The sequence below is a fragment of the Gadus macrocephalus genome, chromosome 15 (assembly GCF_031168955.1).
Source record: "Gadus macrocephalus chromosome 15, ASM3116895v1".
NCBI classification, from domain to species: domain Eukaryota; kingdom Metazoa; phylum Chordata; class Actinopteri; order Gadiformes; family Gadidae; genus Gadus; species Gadus macrocephalus.
Window position 1 is genome coordinate 20,659,662 of NC_082396.1, and position 21,317 is coordinate 20,680,978.

The 21,317-nt window shown below is 45.0% G+C and overlaps 1 protein-coding gene and 3 long non-coding RNA genes across 6 annotated transcripts in view; 1 reads left to right on the top strand and 3 right to left on the bottom strand.

Moving 5' to 3' along the window:
• The window catches only part of wipf1b (WAS/WASL interacting protein family, member 1b), a 42,414-nt gene that overhangs the window by 4,696 nt on the left and 16,401 nt on the right, over positions 1-21,317 (bottom strand). For both annotated transcript variants that reach the window (XM_060072417.1, XM_060072416.1), the window contains exons 4-8: positions 21,004-21,111; positions 20,139-20,829; positions 19,529-19,629; positions 18,082-18,303; positions 17,360-17,473 (exon numbers count right to left, since the gene is read on the bottom strand). In XM_060072417.1, the coding sequence (XP_059928400.1) occupies positions 17,360-17,473; positions 18,082-18,303; positions 19,529-19,629; positions 20,139-20,829; positions 21,004-21,111 (1,236 nt within the window). The remainder of the gene's footprint in view (positions 1-17,359; positions 17,474-18,081; positions 18,304-19,528; positions 19,630-20,138; positions 20,830-21,003; positions 21,112-21,317) is intronic.
• LOC132472700 (uncharacterized) lies at positions 357-10,407 on the bottom strand. 2 transcript variants are annotated; one of them, XR_009529151.1, is made up of 4 exons: positions 7,724-10,361; positions 7,098-7,455; positions 3,843-6,193; positions 357-371 (listed from the first exon to the last, which is right to left on the bottom strand). It is a non-coding gene; the product is annotated as an uncharacterized LOC132472700 (long non-coding RNA). The 2 variants fall into 2 exon arrangements; XR_009529152.1 differs by lacking the exon at positions 357-371 and having other exon boundaries at positions 3,350-6,193; positions 7,724-10,407.
• Positions 557-2,159, top strand: LOC132472702 (uncharacterized). Its single transcript, XR_009529154.1, has 2 exons — positions 557-744; positions 2,044-2,159. It is a non-coding gene; the product is annotated as an uncharacterized LOC132472702 (long non-coding RNA).
• LOC132472703 (uncharacterized) lies at positions 10,414-16,249 on the bottom strand. The gene is made up of 3 exons (XR_009529155.1): positions 15,675-16,249; positions 12,228-12,706; positions 10,414-10,473 (listed from the first exon to the last, which is right to left on the bottom strand). It is a non-coding gene; the product is annotated as an uncharacterized LOC132472703 (long non-coding RNA).

Below are 21,317 nucleotides of genomic sequence, written 5' to 3' on the forward strand. Positions count from 1 at the left end.
GATGACAATAACGATAACAATGACTGCGAGACACATATTCTTGTGGATGACCCAGCACTCTGGCCCAAGCTGCTGTGTCTTGGGCAGGTGCACACATATTCTTGTGGATGACCTAGCACTCTGGCCCAAGGGCCGCAGATTCACAAAAGCATACTATTACATAGTAATGAAAAATGGTGAGAGGGTGAACAGGTCTTGGTTAGTCTACAGTGAAAGTGCAGACCGTGTTTTTTGCTTTTGTTGTTGCCTTTTTGGAAAAACAAAAACAACTGAGTGAGGAAGGATTTAAAGACTGGAATAACCTTGCAATGCATCTAATCAACCATGAAAGGTCTGAAGAGCACAGGAAAAATACTGATAGCTGGAAGCAGCTATCAGTAGGTTTCCAGTAGTGGTTTCCATAGGCGTCGATTACGCCGGGGACCCGTCCCCACCAGTTTTCGTAAAGACTAATTTTGTCCCCACCAGAAAAAAAAATAAAAAATGTAATGCCGTTTTTTAAAAATGAATGTTAATAGCGCGAGACGGATGCGAACCAATCCATCTGGATACGGCACACAGCCGTCAACAATTTGCAACAATTATAACATTTGGATGAGTAGTTCTAGAATGGGGGAGGGGTGGGTGGTACGGTGGGCGGCTCCTTCTCTGTGTAATCTGAACCTGACAGCTTCCTGCGCACTTCCATGGACAATCTGCTGCGGTTGCAGCCTCATGCATTTGAGGAGAGGAGGTCCGGAGGAGGTAACGTAACGTATCTATATCTATTCATGGTGATGACAATCTGTACAAACTCCTTTGTCGTAGTTTGACCGAGGGCAGCGAACGATTTATCTTGATAGATTCTAAGTTCTATCATTGACGTTGAAGCTATAGCCAACATTAGCTTCACTAAGTTCTGATTGACTTAGTTCCTCTCCCTGATCAAATGTAAACAAAGACAGAAGATTGATAACTTAAAGGACAATTCCGGTATTTTGAACATTGAGCCCCCTTTCTGGTTTGTTTAGGATGAAATAGAGTGGGTGACACCGAAATTTGAACTATTAGTCCTTTCTCGGGTATTTGGCTCATCTTGAATCGCTCCTGCCTACTTCACAATGGTTGTCTGTGTGCATACACAAACCTGTCAACCCAGCAACCCTAAACGTTCGTTTTCAAAAATGTGCAAGTAACCGAGTGGTTAGTGACATTCGTGAAGTTTAAAAAAAAATTATCGGCGCAATATATGGTTTCTGTCGTGTTTTATTGCACATTTATCGCCAGTTGATTTCAGTTGGAAGACTCATTACTGCACGATGATATTACTCCGCCGAACCGGAAAGGTGGGCTGTTTACGTTGGTTTGAAGTCTTGTACCGTGAGCACTTCGGATTAGGGAAAATCACATAGAAAATCACTGAAAATGGATTATGAAAGGTGGCTTCTGGAGGACGCACTCGATTTTGACGGCAGAGGATATCGTTTTGAACCAGAATTCACCCAAGAGGAGCTACGTGAGATGGAGGCTAGGGCTACGGAGGCGCCTGAAGCTCCGGCTGAAGCGATCCCCCCGGGATCACGGGCGGGTGGTGTGCCTGTGGGAAGTGCAGGCAGATGCCGACGGAAGTCGAAAGTAGGTGCTGCACGGAGTGGGACCTTGTGCGGAAGTTTATATGCGGTTGTGAGGTATCTGAAAAAATAGTTAAATTTAGCAACTAACACGGATGGAAAACATATATTGCGCCGATTTTTTTTTTTAAACTTCACGAATGCCACTAACCACTCGGTTACTTGTACATTTTTTAAAACGAACGTTTAGGGTTGCTGGGTTGACAGGTTTGTGTATGCACACAGACAACCATTGTGAAGCAGGCAGGAGCGATTCAAAATGAGCCAAATACCCGAGAAAGGACTAATAGTTCAAATTTCGGTGTCACCCACTCTATTTCATCCTAAACAAACCAGAAAGGGGGCTCAATGTTCAAAATACCGGAATTGTCCTTTAATTGATTTAGCTCTGTCTTATTTATTTATTTTAAAATGCAGTGTTTTCTCCCTTTAGGAACTTGTTTCTGCCAACTCACCTCTTCATTGCCATCTACCAGTTCCTGCCTTTCATTAAGCTCTGATGCACTTGGTTCCTGTTCCTTATAAATAAATAAAAATGTGTTAACTCAATTGATTATGCCCTCTATTTTATGAGATTTATGTGGTGTGCAAACAAAAGTCTTGTAACCTTTATTGTAATGATATGACCACTATGACGGTATGTTGGTTGTGGTATATGTTATCAATATTGTAATTGGTTTTTGACAAAATATAGGTTTGGAGTGTGCGGTTGCCTGGTAGGCCTACCATGGTTGTTACTTGGTACAAATAATATGGATGATTTACGACCATCTAGTGGGGAGTCTGAAAACTGCTAACGAAACGTCATTGAAGTGAAAATAAAATAAATCATTCGTACTGTTGTAAATTCAAAATTAATTTAAATAGGAAAGCTAAACGTTAAAGCACATAGGGCAAAACACTCCAGTAGCACCAGGCATGCTAGCCAACAATGTTTCGCGCTGGTAGAGGCTAGCTAGCTAAAAAAAACATATATTTCTAGAATAAATATTAATTTAGCTGAGCTCATAAGACACTAGCACACTTACTGTGCATGTCAGCTTCAATTGCTTGGCTTTAAAAAAAAGCTCTGATGTCCTGTCCACTCCTTTTTGACATTTTGCTGTATAATTAACTAGGTAGGATCAGAGAATGTCGGGCTCTGGTTGTATCGCTATCTCGCCTTTTTTCAGTCGTGACTAGATGTCCCCTCTGCGGCACCGTCGTGGATTATTTTTGTATGAGGTGCCAGCCTGACTTGGACAATGAATGAGATATTAATACTAATACTCTATGGCTGGTATGCAATGATGAGGCATCAGACAGTCAATTAATTTTAGCCTGAATACATAGGTAAGAAGCACCAGACCGCTAGTACCATGGATGGACAGTGTCAGAGCGAAAACCTGTTGAACTAAATGGATGTGGTTAGGCAGCAGGCACGCAGGCTACACAGCGGGATACATCTGCAGACCACTGGCACATTAATAAAGGTAAGATGAGATATTTATTGCTTAAGATTTGCTGGTACTTTGGCGAGATCTTTTGTGTTTTTTGCCCTCATGTGGTCAGCTGTTTTAACTTGAAATAGTACTACTAGCCATAGCCTCCAAGTAGCCTAACTTAAATTATCCAGTGTTAGCGTTCTTACGGTGTTGGGTATAGCCTGGTGGAGATTGCGATAGTGTAGTCGGTGGAGTCAGTCTCTTGTTGACTCAAAGTGACTTTTGGTCATTCGCTTTGCTTGAATTATGGAATAATTGTGTGTGTGTGGGGGGGGGGGGGGGGGGGAGTGCATGGGTTTTGGTCAGAATGCCATGTAGATTGGATGGATGTGTGTTGTGAATTGAGCCAGCTCATGATGTGATATAAAGCGTTCAGCTATAATTATTTTTAGCTTTTTCGATCTTGACATTTGTAGTGCTGTGTGTATACGTTTGCCCCTTCTGAACTTAAACACGTAGGTAATAAGCCCCTCTTTGTTTATTTTGGTATAGCTCATGTCATGTCACGTCAACATTGAGTGCATCATGGAGCAGAACATTGTGGGTCATTCATGTCCAATGCTTTTTGAAAACGCTTTCTTCATAAAATGTGTCAGACACATTTTATTATTTAGTAAGCTACACAGGTATCCCGTCTTCAGAACCTTTCATGACCTGCGCTAAAGAAAAATAAGGTGCATCCCCAGCACTTCTAAAAATGCATTCCAGATTGCGTCTCTGTCCCCACCACATTTCAAACCAAACTGACGCCACTGGTGGTTTCCAGTAGGTCACAGCAGATAGCTGCTGTGACCTACTGGAAACCCTCAGGTAAATGATGACATAAGGTTAACAGTCAGTGTAATGTGTCAACATAACGAATCTTATTGTTTTGTATTTTTTTCTCAATTTTTAAATAGATAATTAACATTTGCATGAAAGAAGGATAGTGACTTTTGTTCATCCCTTGTATGGAGTATCTCATTATGCCATATATTATGCGATATAAGGTACATTAGACCGGTAGATGCAGGGGCCCCCAAATGACTGTTCGCCTGGAGCCCCCAAAGGGCTAAGTTCGCCACTGGACCTATTAGGTGATTATTGTGATTATTACTAAAGTTATAAATAATAGACTTGCTCAATTTCTACCTGAGATCATCCATCAAAACCAGACGGGATTTATACAGTATACAGAGTTAAGAACCAATACTAGGACTTAAAATGAAATAGACTGAACACTTATGGCTGTGGATGCAGAAAAAGCCTCGTCTTCAGAGAGCATACCTATTTAAAGTGTTGGAAGTTTATGGTTTCCCAGTAGAATTTATAAATATGGTTAACATATGGAATTCCTCAGATTAATTTCCATTAAATAGAGGTACAGCCCAGTGAGACCCTCTGCCGGCGCCCTGCCTGTCGTCCGTCTGCTCGTTTCTGTAAATAAAGGTCATTACCGACTGTCTGCCTGCCTACGTGTGCTGCTTTTGGGTCCTCTCCCAATCCATTACATCCGGGAGATGTATGCACTGTGTGCGGTGAGGGGAGACACAGTGACAAAATATTCTTCTGTAGGGTATTCAGGGGGTTAAGTTGCCTGAAAAGCAGTGGCGGCGCCAGAAATAATTTGTTGCAGTTGCTTAACAGTTGCTGTATGAATTCAAGAGGTTGCTGGTCAAAAAAAAAAACCTTGATCAAAACACCTGAATTTGGCAGAGGCACGGCCGGGAAGACATTTTCGGCACGGGTTGGGGTGGTTGCGGTCCCGTACGAGGCAAGTTTACAGTACAGTAACAACACAGACTAATCGCACCACTGTGATTGAGTGTGATCGTATCATTTGACAGTTCAACGTGCGCTATCTTTCTCCCTCTCCCTCACACACGCACAGACATAAAGACGTAAAGACATAGAACAATATAGAGGAAGATCTTTAAGAAGGCCAACATGAAAATAGCCCAGCGGCATGTACACATTCACTGCTAGTCCAGGTGGCACTGCGGCCACACGACATATAACAAACAACATAGTTCTCTCAATCAACAGCCCGTCAGCAGTCCCCCAACTACAAGGTTAGCTGTCCTGTCAATAGTGGTGAATTGCACATCTCAGACCCACCGTCGCCACGGTACATTCCAAAGCATTCACATTAGTTGCGCGATACGTCTCAAATGTAGGCCTATGTGGAACATTAATACAATAGTTGCTATTATTGTTGATACTATTATACTTCATAATACTTCTATTAAGGGCAGATCATACCAGGCTACGATAAACCCATCCTTTGGTATGAGCCAAACCTAGAATCTAGTTCTACTTCAAAACAAAATCACATGGGCCCCAAGGCCCAATCCCGTTTCTTTGCTCACTGTCTCAACCCTACATCTCAACCCTTACCCTCATTGCTCATGCTCATTGCTACCCCTCATTGCTACCCTAACCGATCCCCTACCAAATGGGACAACCCTACCCTGTGACGTCATCATGGCCTCCCCGTGCCCCCTAGCAGATAACCAGACCCCTGGTAATGTTACAAGAGACAGACTGGCTGCCATTGTCTCGGGCAACGAGCAAGACCCATTGTAAAGATGTTTAACCTGAAATGGTATTTATATTTTGTAATTGGCATGTTTAAATAAAGTGTTAAAAAAATAATAATACTGTTAAAGGTGGTATTAGCCAGACTGGCCACACTCACACTGGCAGATTTGAGCACGGTTAGGTGCTAAAACGGCCATGGCCACGGACAGATGGCCTAGTGTGAGTGCACCCTTAGATAATAATCGGTTATGAACAAGAACACTTTAGAAGAAACACTTTATTTAAATAAGAAACACTGAACCACACATCTAAAAATACACACACACGCATCTAAAAATACACACACACGCAAACCTAAAAATACACACACACACACACTCTCTCTCAGCTTTTGAGAGAATGGTGGAGAATCACATCTTCTCCACCATTCCGCCAACTTTGCCTCGCTCTCCTCATGCCTCGCCTGCCCCCTGGCACTCTCCTCTTGGAAGGGGTGTCTGGGGTGGTGGAAGAGGTGCCTGGGGTGGAGGAGCATGAGGGAGAGGTGGGGGGGCTGGTGGCAGTGGACTCAACGATGTCCTGAAAGAAAACGAATAAGAAGGAATTAGGAATTATATGCCAGAACTGGGTGATATGGCCATATGTTATGTACAATATATAATAGCTATGTACACAATATAGTACTGCCAAAAAATACATTGATTAACCTTGTAATATTACTAATATAATATAATATATTAGTATAATAATACTTATAGAATATTACTAATATAATATATATATTAGTATATATAATACTACTTATAGAATATTAATAATTAATAACTAATAATATTACTAAAATTACTTTCTATATTAGATAAGAGTTTATTGTTTACTGTTTACTGTTTTTTGTTTACTTTTTATAGTTATTTAGTTAAGAGTTTATTGTTTATCTTATCTTATATTATAATTATTGTTTACTGTTTACTTTTTATTTTACTTTTTATAGTTATATTAGAGTGTATTGTTTATCTTATATTGTATATAATTTAATTTAATATTGTGTTGTGTTTCTTTCTGTAAGATACTGGACAATCAATTTCCTTGAGGGAGTCATCCCAAAAGGATCAATAAAGCCTAATCTAATCTAATCTAATCTAATATAATATAATATAATATATTAGTATAGTAAAGCTTATTTTTAACCTGGAGTCACTAGAACATGGAAGATCTGGATATCATACGACATGATATCCAGCCCGGTCTGCAGCCCGGTCGATGGCCGGGATGCAGAGCCCGTGATGGGGCATGCATCCCGGCCGAGAACCGGGGTCGGGCGGCCTGCGAAAGTCGGCCGGGGACTTCCACGATCTTCCGCGAAAATCGGCCACAGACTTTCGCGATCTTCCGAGAGTCCTTGGCCGGGCTTCGAAGCCCACGGCCGGGCTGCAGAGTATAATTAATAAAATAATTACTAGTTAATTACAGAGAAAATACTTACATTTGTGTTTTTCCAATCCTGTCGCATCTTTTCGTCCTCCATCTTGTCTGGGATATTTCTTGATTTTCCGTTTTCTCGCAAGGTATTGTGGGAGCAAGTCAGAACTGAATCGCTTTGAGGGTACCCATCGAAAATCTCAATTTTGAGGGGATGTTAGCCCTCCCTCTTACCCCTTAAAGCTACCTTAAAGTGGTATTGGGACATTGCTCCACGGTGCGTGCACGCGCAACAGCGAGGGCTAGGGCTGAGATTTTCTTTAGAGCAAAGGAATGGGAAAGGGCCCAAGTCAATATGCTGCGACGGGCAAACTTAATAACCAAACGGCCTACCTTAAATCGATGTCTTGATCACAGGACGTCTTGCAATATTCCACTTTAATCCATACGGTTTAACACACCAACATTGCTAACAAGCATGTGCTAACATTGTATTGCTAATTCAGAACTGTGTAGGCTACAATATTTTCTTCTGTTTCTTCAGACATTGCCCACATCCAAAATGTGTCATGTATAAATATATAAGCCTATGCTAATTATATTATTTTAACTAAAAGGAGGTACCGTATTACAACAAATTAATATATCAAGACACATCGTGTGATTCACAACACAAAATGAAAAAATAACTTGCAAGCATGCCCAACGCTCGGGAACTGGGCACGGTGAGGGGGAGGGGAGGAGAGGAGAGTCCCAGGCTGACTCGTGTTGATTTGAACGACAGTCCAGTCACGGCCCTGAAATGTTGACGCTACTCACTGATTATGCACTTAATCTGGTGATTCATATGACAGGAATGGTCGGTATGGTGACGGGTACCGCATTCGGCCATAGGTTTAGTTGAACTTATTTAATACCATTTTACGGAAAATGGCATTATTTCAAATATGTTGTTTGAGTTTGACAAAAAATCAGGGGTTGCTCTGGGGTTTCTGAGTAATTGCTTGGAGTTGCTATAGCAACGGCAAGCAACCGTTTGGCGCCGCCCCAGAAAAGGATGCTGCCGTGAAAAAGTTGGGAGCCTGCAGAAAATGTCTTGGATGTCAGGATGATGATCGATATTGCAGAGACTCTTTCCTATGCAGAAATAATGACTGTAAGAAGGGGAGAACCTCAGATCACCACTATTTTCTCTGCCCAAAAGGAGAATTCAGAAGGGGAAATGAGGAGAAGAGTGAAAAAGGCAGCAGAGGTATAACGCAAGCAAACAGAGGACCAGGAAGAGTTCTTGTCTGAACTTTCCCCAGAGTTAGCAGGAAAGGCCTTCACTAACAAGAAACCAATGACAGGCAGCACTGGTAGGAAACAGCCCGAGCTTTTGGAGTCAAATGGACTGTGCAAACTTCCTGGCCTCATGATACTGATCACCCACAAGGCTGCTCTAAGGTTGAGGTTACAAACTGAGAAGATAACCGTAGTTCTGCACGGGCAGTGTTGGGGGTAACGCGTTACAGTAACAATATTACTTTTTTGGGTAACGAAGTAAAGTAAAGCTTTACATTTAAAATGTCGGTAACTACACTACTTTACTAGACTATAGTAATGCGCTTTCCTGCGTTACCCAAGCCGTGTTTTTTTTGTGCAAACAGGGATATTGTTCTTTCATATGGTTTATATAAAGATGTATACAATTAACACTAAGTGATGATAGGGCTATGATGTTTGTCCATGTATTTACAGTAAATTAAGAAACGGGAAAGTAAAGTAATAAGTAGCGAAGTTACTTTTCAAATGCAGTAACGTAATCTCATTACAATTTACAGAAGTAACTAGTAGTAAGTAACTAATGACCTTTTTTGAGTAACTACCACAACACTGTGCACGGGGTAGGTGGGATGACCATGAAGGTGACCACTGAGAGATATCTCCTCAGAGTCAGAGTCAAGATGCCTAAAGGAACAGAGGGGGCTCATGAACTTGTCTCTTATGGCCTGGATGAGATCCCCAAAGTGCCAAATGTTACCAGATCAGAGAAGATATAGAAAATGTTCCCAGAGGTCAAGCTCGAGGAGTTGAAGAGGCCAGAAGATATTAAACTTCTCATCAGTCACAGAGAGGGAAGACTCGCTCCACAAAGGGTGAAAGTAGTTGGAGACCTCATCTTATGGGAGAGTCCATTGGGAAAGACAGTTGGCGGACTTGTTTGAGGATATAGAGCTGGCAGCACACGGGTCTAGAACACACTTTGCTCGCTCCATGAGAACACCTGCAGCAAAGCATGAGGAGATTGTAATGGGCAGCCCGGTTGCAACAGCAAAACATGGCTGAGGTGTAGGTTAAAGCTTCTACTAACCGTGACTTCCTGGAGTGGTGGAAGTTGGACAGTATCGGACAGTAATACGGAAACGCGACTGAAGAGAGCCAGAGTGGCAAGTCGCATATGCAACCCAAGTCCATGAGCTGGTTGAACGAGGCACAGTCATAAAACTTACTGATGAGATCATGAGCGACTGGAAGGGAACAGTGTGGTATGTAATCCACTTGGTGGCACCACACCCTTATTCATTAACAACTCCAGTGCGACTTGTGTGGAACAGCAGCCAGAAGTTCAGGGGACAGAGCATGAAAGATATTCTTAAGGGGCCAGATGTTCTCAACCCTATCAGAGCTGTCCTGCTGAGATTCAGAAAAGGTGTGTATGCAGCTCTAGGGGACATCAAGAAAATGTACAATTCACTGGGGTTGGAGGAGTGTGAAATTCATCCACACAGATTCCTCTGGAGGGAGAGTCCTGACGAAGAGATAGGAGAATATGCCATCACAAGAGTCAACATCGGGGACAGACCAGCCGGTTGCTGTTAGCGATGAGGGAAACAGCAAGAGTGACCATCTTTGCTCACTTGGAAGAGGAACGCAGAGTCCACGAAGACGATAGTTATGTGGATGACCTCTTAACTTCCCATAAAAACCTGAAGCAACTGGACAAAATCACAGGAGAAGTTGAGGAGATTCTGAAGTCTGGATGCTTCTTTCTCAAACCATGGTTCCGGTCAGGGCAAGTGGGAGGCATGGAACTCCAACAGAAGTCCTGAGTTCAGGAGAATTAGTGGAGAATCCTTCTAAACCAAATGAGGGATGAAGACAACAAAGCCCTGGGCATCGGATACCAGGTGGAGGAAGACAAGCCATATATATTGGCCTCAATCAACTTTTCAAAACAGAAAAGGAACTTAAGGGTAGGCAAGGATCTTCCCAAAGAGGAGGTGAGACCTGAGACACCCAACCCGCTGACTAGACAGGAACTGCTAAGCCAAGTAGCTGGACTTTATGAACAAGTCAGCTTAATAACACCTGCCAAACAGAAAGGAGCCATCCTTGTAAGGAAATCATTCCAGGAGACAGGGGGTGGGAAGCTGACCCGAGAAACCTTGGATAAACCACTCTCCGAGGGCCTCAGAGAAGAAGCCATTCAGCTGTTTCAGGAGTATGTGGCCCTTGGACAGATCAAATTCCACAGGAGCCTTGCACCAGCTGACTGGAGAAGGAAGCCATGGGGACTCACATTCTCAGGCGGAAGAAATAAAACCTATGGAGATGAGATGGAACACAAGTCAAGGAATTTATGTCTGATTCGTGGAATCAAAAGCCAAATTGATTGAGGGAGATGCAGTCAAGGCTGAGATCTTTGGCGCGGTCTTTGCAGCAAGACTGGAATGAAGACCGAGCGATGGTTCCATCTAGTTGACAGTCAAACAGTCCTGGGGGCTATTCAAAGAGGAAGATATGGGTACCAGACCTTCTCCGCAAACAGAGTCGGCGTGATCCAGAAGGCCTCATCACAAGAGGAGGCAGTCCTGTAAATCTGGTGGAGGATTCCATAGGAAATGTAAATTACCTTAATTTGTGAATGAGGAGTAGAAAGTCTTATTTCTCACACCAATTGAGTGGGAATGTTGACGATGCGTCAGTCTGCATTTGCATGTCATTGAGTGGCACCCTAAATGATCAGCCTATTGCCTTTGGTTTGCTGAATGGTTAAAAAATATTTAAATGTTGGCATTGCTTTTCAGTCATTCGTGGTGAACTCTCAAAGATAGGGCTTATCGTAACCCTAAAAGTACAGATCATACAATAAATTACAATACTTGAGTTCACAGCTGTATATAGAAAATGCTTCTATTAATATTATTATTTACAACAGTTAACTGAACATTAGAGGGTCCGGGACTTCCACTTCCTGTTTTCTCAGTTAACCAAAAAAAATGAAATACATTTGTCGCTCTCTTTCTCCGGTAACGCAGTCGTTCGCGATGCCTTTCTTCTTCGTCGTATCTATTTGTCTCTAACTCATGTTCCAATCATTCATCGAAGCTTCGGTTGTTGTGGGAGCAACGGAATATCCTGTATAATGCATTGTTTCAGCAACATTTAAAGGTCCAATGGCATGCTACTTTATGGATGCTTTAATATAGATATTAGTAGGCCCCAAACACAGTATTTGAAGACATTCCCGAAATTCAGCCGTGGTGCAGAATTACAGCCACTACGAGCCAGTCGCACATTGAGCTTTCCCCAAATGCGCCGTTTCGATGTCTGTAGCTTTAATACAAATGAGGAGGAGAGAGGCGGGTCAAGGAGGAGGGTGGGGGTGAAGCCCTGAGCAGCTTGCAGCCACGGTACCATGCGCTCTGTTTAGAGTGGATGTATCGCAATGGCGAGGCGCACACAGCCTTTAGCCGTGGTCTGTAAATATTCTAGAACACACGGGAGTCCTGGAGCTCTATATCTAAATAATATCATATTATACATAGATATCTATATCATATAATATTTATTATCATGGCCAAAAGATGTGTTGAGGCTCCAGACGATATTATGAATCTCAAACGACCATGTCAGGTTCTCCGATATCTCTTATTCTTCCAAGTCCACCTCAATCTGAAGTAGACTGACGGCATAGAGGAGAAGGGGATTGATCGTGGTTGTCTCCCGCCGGAGCCTCGCTGCCGAGAGACCACCGCTTCGGCAGCGGTAAGCGCTTAGGCACCACCGCCTCCTGCAGCGCCGAGGCGGTGGTCCCTCGGGAGCGGGAAGCAGGGCTCAAGCGGCCAACAATCCCTTTCTCCTCCATGTTGTGGTTCATGTACTTCAGGGATTCAAAGCAAAAGTTCCTTTCCCCCAATTCATTCTCAACCATGGCTGAGATGACGTACAGATGGAAAGAAATTGGCAGATTCTGAGTTTGCGGATCAATAGATCATCAGTGAAACATTGTTGCGACACATATGACACCTCTAGCTAAATGTAGTAACCTAGAGAACCTGTTTTCATCCAAACGAGTCGTCTTTAGAGAACGGTGAATTGCATTGTCTTACATGAGCTGTCGGCTTTCAGCCGCGAGCTGAGGGACCGTCTGCAAAGTGTAGAACCGAAAATGACGACAATAGTCAAATTTCAATAGCGTCGCCATTGTTGAATCTAGAGCTCCAAATCATAGGCATGGCCTCTATATGGTCTTACTACAACCTTTAGTTTGGAAAATTATATCTCTTCTGATTTCTGAGGAATTTCTATTTGGCAAAAATGTCAATAGCATCGCCAATGTTGACTCCAGAGCCCCACAACTTGTTCCATATAGGCACAGCCTCTATATGGTCGTACTACTACTACGTACTACTACTACAACCTTAAGTTTTGAAAAATAAATCTCCTCTTATTTTTGAGGAACTTTTATTTAGCCAAAATTTCAATATTGATTGCAACAATTCAATAGCGTCAACATTGTTGCCTCTAGAGACGCAAAACTTGCTCCATATAGGCATGGCCTCTATTTGGTCTTACTACAACCTTTGGTTTGAAAAAATATATCTCCTCTTAAGGCCTATTTAGGGTCGTTTTAGACGCAGAGACGTAAGCACGTAATTTACACAAGGGACTTGTTTTAGACAAGTTTTGATTTACGGTTCCCGTAAGGTTCCTTAAGGATTGCGCGTGTTGCAAGGGGATTCTCCGCCAGAACAGTAGGGGGAGCAACAAACTAATCTGTGGAAGTGGAAATCGCTGGCTTGTTTATATTTATAATCATAGCCGCGGAAACGTATTCTCAGCAGGGGGTGCTGGAAAAAAAACCTCAGCCTGGACTAGACTCGCAACTCGCTACATTGATAAAAAAAGATAGATAGCAGCGCAGCTCAATTACACCAGTGCATGCGCGCACAGTCGAAAATCGATCGTTGTGTTCACAACATGGTTCACATCCAGCTGCTCACAGAACAAGTTTAGCGCGCCACCGCTCCCCTCACACTTTTTCATATAACTTTTTTTCAGCACTAGGTCATATGAGCATTCAATAAATGCTGCGTCTCAAAATGCCTTGGACAGCAGCGACGATGACCCGCTTTGCCACGGGCCGAAACAGTGCGGAGCGACCACAGCCAGAGCGAACACAGCGGGGCAGAGGAGTGTCAGGAATAGTCTTTTGTGTACACATCAGTACGGCCTATTTGCACTACTGTTTAGTGGCAATGCAGTGTTTTATTCTATGCCTTTTAATTTTCGTATATTATTTCAATGAATACAATTTATTTATTTATAAAAACAAGATCTGGTCTTCAAATCTTTTTTCCAAACATAGGTCGGGTTTGTGTTTATATTCGGACCAATACGGTACAGCGGGCGCTCACATGACGTTAAGCATTTCCTGGTGCATAATGTGACGCTTCAGAACCTAAAATCCCGTTTCTCCCCGTTGACACAACACATAACCGGCGTTTTCAGAAATCTCCACTTTGGCCGGAGTTTTTAGAAATAATCGTTTTCTGTGATAAGACAGGGCCTCAGACAGGGGGTGCGGCAGCACCCCCAGCACCCCTATTTCCCGCGGTACTGTTTATAATTATCATAATTCGTTCTTGTGTTTTCTTCTTCTCCTTCTTCAAAATTCTTCATTCGCTTCTGTCACAGCCTTTTAAAAATGGCGCTATTATGCTGTAAAACCGGAACCTGAAAGGATGTGGTTAGCTGGCCAATCACAGTCTTTGCGAGCTGCGTAGGGCCGTAGTGTTTTATGCCGCTTTTCCACCGCACATGTAGCTCGACTCGACACGACACGACTCGACACGGTAGCAGCACGGGTGCTTTTCCACCGCAAATAGTACCTCCTGGACGTGGGCGGGGTCGGCTGCGCGAAAGGGCCGTGACGTATTTGTGTACGCGACGCAAACAACAAATACGCAACCCACACATGGACAGAACCCACATAACAACAATGGAGGACATCGATCGCATTACTATTATTAGCTGGCATGTTGAAGAAGTTGGAGAAGTGGAACATGTTGGCTGCGCGCTGCTATGGATGTTACCAGCATGGTTGCCATGTCGCTCTCGTGACTTCGTCACACTCTCTGGCCAATCAGTCGCCGGCCGTCTGCCGACGTCACCTTTTAGCATCGGCTCAGCTCGCTTGGAACCTAGAGCGAGTAGGTACTAGAAAAAGCAGCCACTTCAGGTACCAGATACCATGGTACCGCGGTGGAAACGCAAAAAATGCGAGCTGAGTCGAGTCGTGTCGAGTCGTGTCGAGCTGGTACCATGCAGTGGAAAAGCGGCATTAGTCGCATAGTCAGGAATTTGGGCCGACGCACTTAAGCACGTAAGGGGGGATATTTTACCGCGCAAGGGGGGGTTATGTATCTTACGTGCTTACGCGTTACGTCTAAAACAGAGCATATATCGGCCTTTAGTTTTAAAGATTTTTAGTTTGCAACAATTTCAATAGCATCGCCCTTGTTGAATCTAGAGCTCCAAAACTTGTTCCATGTAGGCATGGCCTCTATATGGTCTTACAACCTTTAGTTTGGAAAAATATATTCTTGATGATTTTTTAATGAAGCAACAATTTCAATAGTGTCGCCATTATTGACTCTAGAGCTCCAAACGGAAGTCTACGAGTCTCGTGGTGGAAATACCAGAGACGAGAGTCCGACGTGTTATGCGCCATAACACCAACAGCAGAACGGTTATCCAAATAACAAGGAAGTGTACAACACTCAACATCAATAAGAAGTAGACTGAACCGCACGCTGCCTGCTGCCGGCTGCCCGCTGCCGGCTGCCCGCTGCCGGCTGCCCACTGCCGGCTGCCCGCTGCCGGGCGGTGATGCTTTGCGGCAACCGGCGGCAGGCAGCATGTTGCAGTTCATGTACTTCAGGGTGTCAAAGCCAAAATTCCTTTCCCCCAATACCTTCTCAACCATGGCTGAGATAAGCCCAACTACAGTCTCGTTGTGGAAATACAAGAGAATAATACAAAGAACCGACGTGTTATGCGCCATAACACCAACAGTAAACACTTGCGTTACAGTGTGTGTAATCACACACACACACACACACACACACACACACACACACACACACACACACACACACACACACACACACACACACACACACACACACACACACACACACACACACGCGGCGCTCGCACGGTGTCTCATTGGCGAGCCAAATTCTCTGTGCGGGCAAGGCAGAGAAAGGGGAGGAGCTTAGATCTTTTATTACGACATATGGGATCACGTTCTAAATCAGCGGGCTTGAGCCTCAGTTTTTTCAAAGGCGAGAAGAAAGTGCTTGTTTTACACCAAACGGAAGTTTTAGCCACTGGGGGACCATAGACAGGCTAGGGCTAGGGGAACTCATATTTATATTAGAAAACCTCATAAAGTGAGATTTTCATGCCATGGGACCATTAAGATGATCGCGATCCGTTCTGCCTCCGTGCTGCCTGTGGTCAAACCAAAACAAACTGGAGTGACAGCGGCCGTTCGGTCCTGCACACGCCCGGACCCCCGTTACATCAGCTATCGTCATGATCTCTATAGTAACGCTGATAAACATAACCCAAGTTCGCGGGTTAGAATGGTCAATAACCAACACAACACAATCAAACATGGCCGATAGCAAGAAAAAAAGATCAAATTTTGTTTCATAGCCCGTTGTCCTTCTTCCTCTTGTTCAGTTCCAGCTGCTCTGAGCGTCGTCTCCACGAAAAGGCTGTTTGCATTTCAAATACAAAATATATAGGCCTTATTAGGCCTCTGCGTGCGATCTGTTTTCGTGGAGTCCGCGTTGCCCAGGCCGCGGTGCCCGTGGTTCATTCATTCGTTCAAGGGGCATGGCGGGAGTCGCGGGAGTGGTCGCAGTGCCCAAGGTCACGGTGCCCGGGCCGCAGGGTGCCGCGGCACGACGGGAGACGTGGCAGCCGGGAGTCGTGGGATTGCCCGCACCGCGGTCACGGTGAATGAATGTTTAATCCAACCATTTCTTCCTCAACTCTCTCTCTCTCTCTCTCTCTCTCTCTCTCTCTCTCTCTCTCTCTCTCTCTCTCTCTCTCTCTCTCTCTCTCTCTCTCTCTCTTACAAAATCAATGCGATGCACTGACAACTTTAAGCAATATAACACGAGTGTGAGTGGGGTTGTTCGTTTATTTTTATTTTTTTATTGGGGGGAAGGGGGGGGCGCCAGAGGATCAGGGTAAGGTCAGGGGGACGTTTGCTCAAAAAGGTTGAGAACCACTGCTTTAGACCCTACGTCATATCCTGCCCCTTGCAAGCCCACCCCCCTAAACTCCCCGGTGATTCCTGATATTGGATTGACATTGATGTCTGCATATAAAGCATCAAGTGTAAATCACCCTCTGGGTCAAAGCTCCTGATATACAAATGCTGAGGACATGTGTAAAATCGGCTTATGAGACTGCACAAAACGTTCTGAAGATGGACCACTAAAAGAGCATAGGGTTGGACAACAAAGTGAACCAATTTAATCTGTTGTATTCTGGGCATCGTTTACAATTGCAACTTGCTCCATTACAGAAACAGCCCTCAAATCGCAGGGAATATATTGTAATGCCAAAATTGTCATGCTGACCAAAGGTCAACAGCATATCTCGATATACCATTTCGATTTTATTTATTAAGTGTGTCAGGACCTTTAGGAGGCGTAACAGGTGCGGAATAGATAGACCTATATAGTCTATCTATTCCGTGTCTTTTGTGTATATATAGTGGAATATGCTTGATTCCAGTAGATGACAGCATTTCTCCAGACATTACCATCAACAACCTTATCGTACCATAGATTTGTCAATTAAGGTTATTTACCTTATATTGAATAAGTTACAGTTTAGCTGTGTGTGTGTGTGTGTGTGTTTGTGTGTGATTGTGTGTGTGTGAGCGAGTGTGTGCATGAGCGTGTGTGTGAGTGTGAGGCTGTGCGTGCGCGTGTGTGTGTATGTGCGTGTGTGAATGCATGTGTGTGGTAGAACCTCTGGCGTCGCCCTTGCCCATCTTGCTGGGGTAGGTCTTCTGACTTGGTACGTAGGGGTCTGGAGGAGGGAGGTCTGACATGGGATGGAAGGTGAAACGAGACTCCCACTCATCTGAAAGGAGAACAGAGGACTACCATCAACACCTGGGCCTGGTCTTCAGCATAGACCTCACAAAAAAAATTGAACACTAATGACCAACCATGTCCAACCTTGGGGAGGAAAAGGGTACATTTTACTTCGCCATGCCAAAAGCATTACATTTAAACTTTTATTTGTTCACTTTCATAACCTCTTGACCAGCTGTCATTGGAACCAACATCTTCCAGAAGACCTTGAGCCCAGTACATCAACATGCAACAATGTTGCAAACTATTTTCAATATATATTCATCTTCGCAACCTACGCAATGTGTTGTTACTAGAGGGAGATTATTCAACCAAATAAACAATCGATTTTTTTCTCAAACCATCACTAGGAACACACCTCCTATTTTTTGTGACTACTGGAGTGTAACAAAGGTAAAGCAATTACATTATTTGGATGTTTGTCAGAATTTGTCAGAATCAAAATGTCTCCAGCTAATCAAAGTTAGCTATAGAATGCAGCTGAGAGGCTGCTCACACAGTGTCACCAGGTCTAACTGATGTTGTAGCCTGGCTGTGTTACTTATGCATTGATGAGGCTAAACGCATTGAACTGTATTTCAGCCTCAGCATTACCGCCCATCGGCTGCTGCTGCTGGTGGTGGGGGGTCTGTGGGTGAGAGTTCTGGATGCCATTGCCCATGGGAGGGGGAGGGGGGGGAGGCCCGCCCAGGCCTGGTCTTTCTGGTGGAAGGGGGGGCCTTCCGCCAGGGCTTGGCCGACCAATGGGAGAAGGTATGGACGAGGACCTCACGCTGCCCCCGCTGCGAGCCGAGGGGGGGGGTGGAGGAAGTGGACCTGCACATGAACAGAAAATTACATTTATTTGAAATGCATGGCCTTGGTTTTATTTTTTTATCTGCAATTAATAATGTTTGAAGGCATGTAGCCTGTTTTTGTTGTGTTTTAGAATATATTTGCAGTGTTGGCACTAAGGTGGGGCATTTGGGGGTAGTGTCCCCCCTAGCGGTCATTAATGCCACTCCTACCACAGGTCATGGCGTGGCAAAAAAATATAGTAACGCTATACTATACTTACTTTTAATATTAAATGTGCAAACTGTAAATTAAATGAAATAAAATAATATAAAATAATAACGGGGAAATCGCATCATTTTGGTTGTGCATGCATAGCAGGTTAGGCTTGGTCAATGCTCATTGGTTTCTGATTAAACGTGTTTCATTTGATTTCAACATAACGTTGAGCTGCAGCGTACAGAATTATTATCAACAAAAAATGGATTTACAAAAATTGCTTAGACTTGACACGCAAATGAACAAGCGAATGGAAGGACACAGTACTAGATGTTTCAGCAGCAGTACTCGTCACCTGCTACTCTTCTGACGGTAAGTTTCTTCATATCACTTCTTGAAGCGAGCCCTGGCTTTCTGTATATGGCCTTGTGTCATTTCTGCCTGGTGCGTTGCTTGTCCATTAGGCTACTTGCTGCCTGAATGCGTGCCTTCTGTCAACGGACCTGTTACTTATGTTGTCCAACGGGGTTTTGTTGATTGTGGAGGCTGGTGTCTAAGGTTTATAACCAGTGGCTGGCCTACTTATTGTTTTTTTTTGGAGGAGCATAAACTGTTGAGAGGTGAATAAACTATTTCTGACATATCAGAGGTGGGTAAACTGCATTTATTTGCGTTTAGCCTCCACGACAGCTAATAATAATAATAATCTTCTACGTGTCTGTGGCTGCATAAACTGTGTGAAGGGGGCTACTACCAAATAGCCTCTACAACAACAAGAAGAACATATTTTTGCTAATAATAATAATTCATAATTAGTGTAATAATAATAAAGAAAAATGTGTTTCATTATTGATAGCATTTCTGCTGTGTTTGACCATGCGGTCACCACTGCGTTAAAATATTTCTCAAACAGCAGTGCCCCCCCCCCTTTGACGCCCACCCTGTATATTTGCATCAATTGATGACTACATTGATGAACAGAGGACGGCATATCATGACTGCCTGATCTTTATGCATCATCAATCGACTGTCCTGCAGGTTTGTTTACCTGTGCGACCTGCGACCTGGTTTCTTCCAAGTGGGGGTGGTCTCTCATTTGGGGGGGGGGGAAGTGGTCCCGATCGTCCTGGTGGGGGGGCCGGTGCTTGGCTGGAAAGAATACCAAAGCTACAGTTACACCTTAGGCACTGAGCAATACCAAGCCAGACATGATGTGTTCTGCAAGCTGCTGCTTTAAACTGACATATTTCCAGGAGTAAAAAAACTCAATGTCCAAAAGGCCAGTCGAAGCCTTGATTGTGACAGTTCTTCTCTGCTCTGGTGATCCCACAAGAAACTCCCACAGAACAGCGTGAGGTTTGACTGCTGCTAGAGGTAAAATAGGCCTTTTGGTTTGTTACAGTTTACAGTCACTTCCAGTTTCAATGCAGCACAGCGATATTAAAACCCTTCTAGAAGGTAGACGTTGATGCGTTTGAATACTGGAGAACTCCATGTTTCACGAAAGGGAAAAACCAAAACCAAACCCGTCGTGACGTAGCGGCTTACAGCATCTTGTAGTGGTTTTGATCAGGACAAGTAATACAAACACAATGAAGCAAATACACAAAAAAAACAGCGTCTCAGAAGGAAAGAGGAAGAGTGAAGATGAGGGCTACCTGCTGAGCGACATGTTCCTTTGGGGCAGGCGAGGGGTTGCATGGTCCCCCCCCCCTGCTGGGGAGGGGGGGAGAGGAGGGGGGCCAGGCCGGCCTGGGGGGAGAGGAGGGGCCCCTCCTGGCAAGCGGGGGGAGGGGGAGGAGACAGAGGGCGAGGGGGGTTTCAAGCCGAACATAGAGGACGGAGGAGGAGGTGTTGGCGGGCCGTCCCGGGCTATCGACAGGCGGTTACTCCCACTTGGGGCCGGCGGGGGCGGGGGGCGGTCCTCGGACCCTGGGGAGGCTCTGACTCCTGGCGTGGGCGGTAATGGAGGTCGGGAGTTGCCGGAGGCCCCGGCGTAGGAGCCTCCGGGCAGGGTAGGAAGGGGGCCGTGTCTCCCTGGCGGAAGGCCAGGAGGTGGGGGCCCCAGGCCAGAACCAGGCCTGGGACCCCCAGGGGCTGACGGTGGCAAGGGGCCGCCCCGAGAGCCTTGATTGGGTCGAGGGGTGCTGGGCACAGGGGGCGGAGGCCCGCCCGGAGTGTCCGGTCTGGAGGGGGGCATCACGCGGCCCCTCGGTAGGTCAGGGGTGCTGCTACGGGGGGATGATGGGGCCCCGGGAAATCTTGGGGGGCCCCCGAGTGCATTGAAGGGCCTGGCACCAGCGGAGCGGGCCCCTGGAGGGAGTATAGGTCCTCGCTGGCCCCCAGTGTCTGGAGGAGAGGAAACAAATGACAACCTGTTTCACAGCTAGCTAATGATCTTTGTGTGTGTGTGTGTGTGTGTGTGTGTGTGTGTGTGTGTGTGTGTGTGTGTGTGTGTGTGTGTGTGTGTGTGTGTGTGTGTGTGTGTGTGTGTGTGTGTGTGTGTGTGTGTGTGTGTGTTACCACTGGTTTCTCTGCTCCCTGTGGATCTCAGCTTGGGAATACCTCCCTGAAACAGGCCTCCAGGTGTACCACTACCAAATCCACCCCCTCCTCCACCTCCTTTAGGCTCTGAGACAACGACATGTAACATATAACATCATTGTATGTGGTGTTCACCTCCCCTTCCATTGGTCCATTGTGGCAATGCGTGGCAGGAGCAGTAAATGATACACCTTGGGATTATGCTTCCAATCTGTCTCTGTGGCCGCTAATGTTGCCGGTGGTGGATGGTGGATGGTGGATATAGGTGAGACGGCCAGGGTTGGCATAGCAAC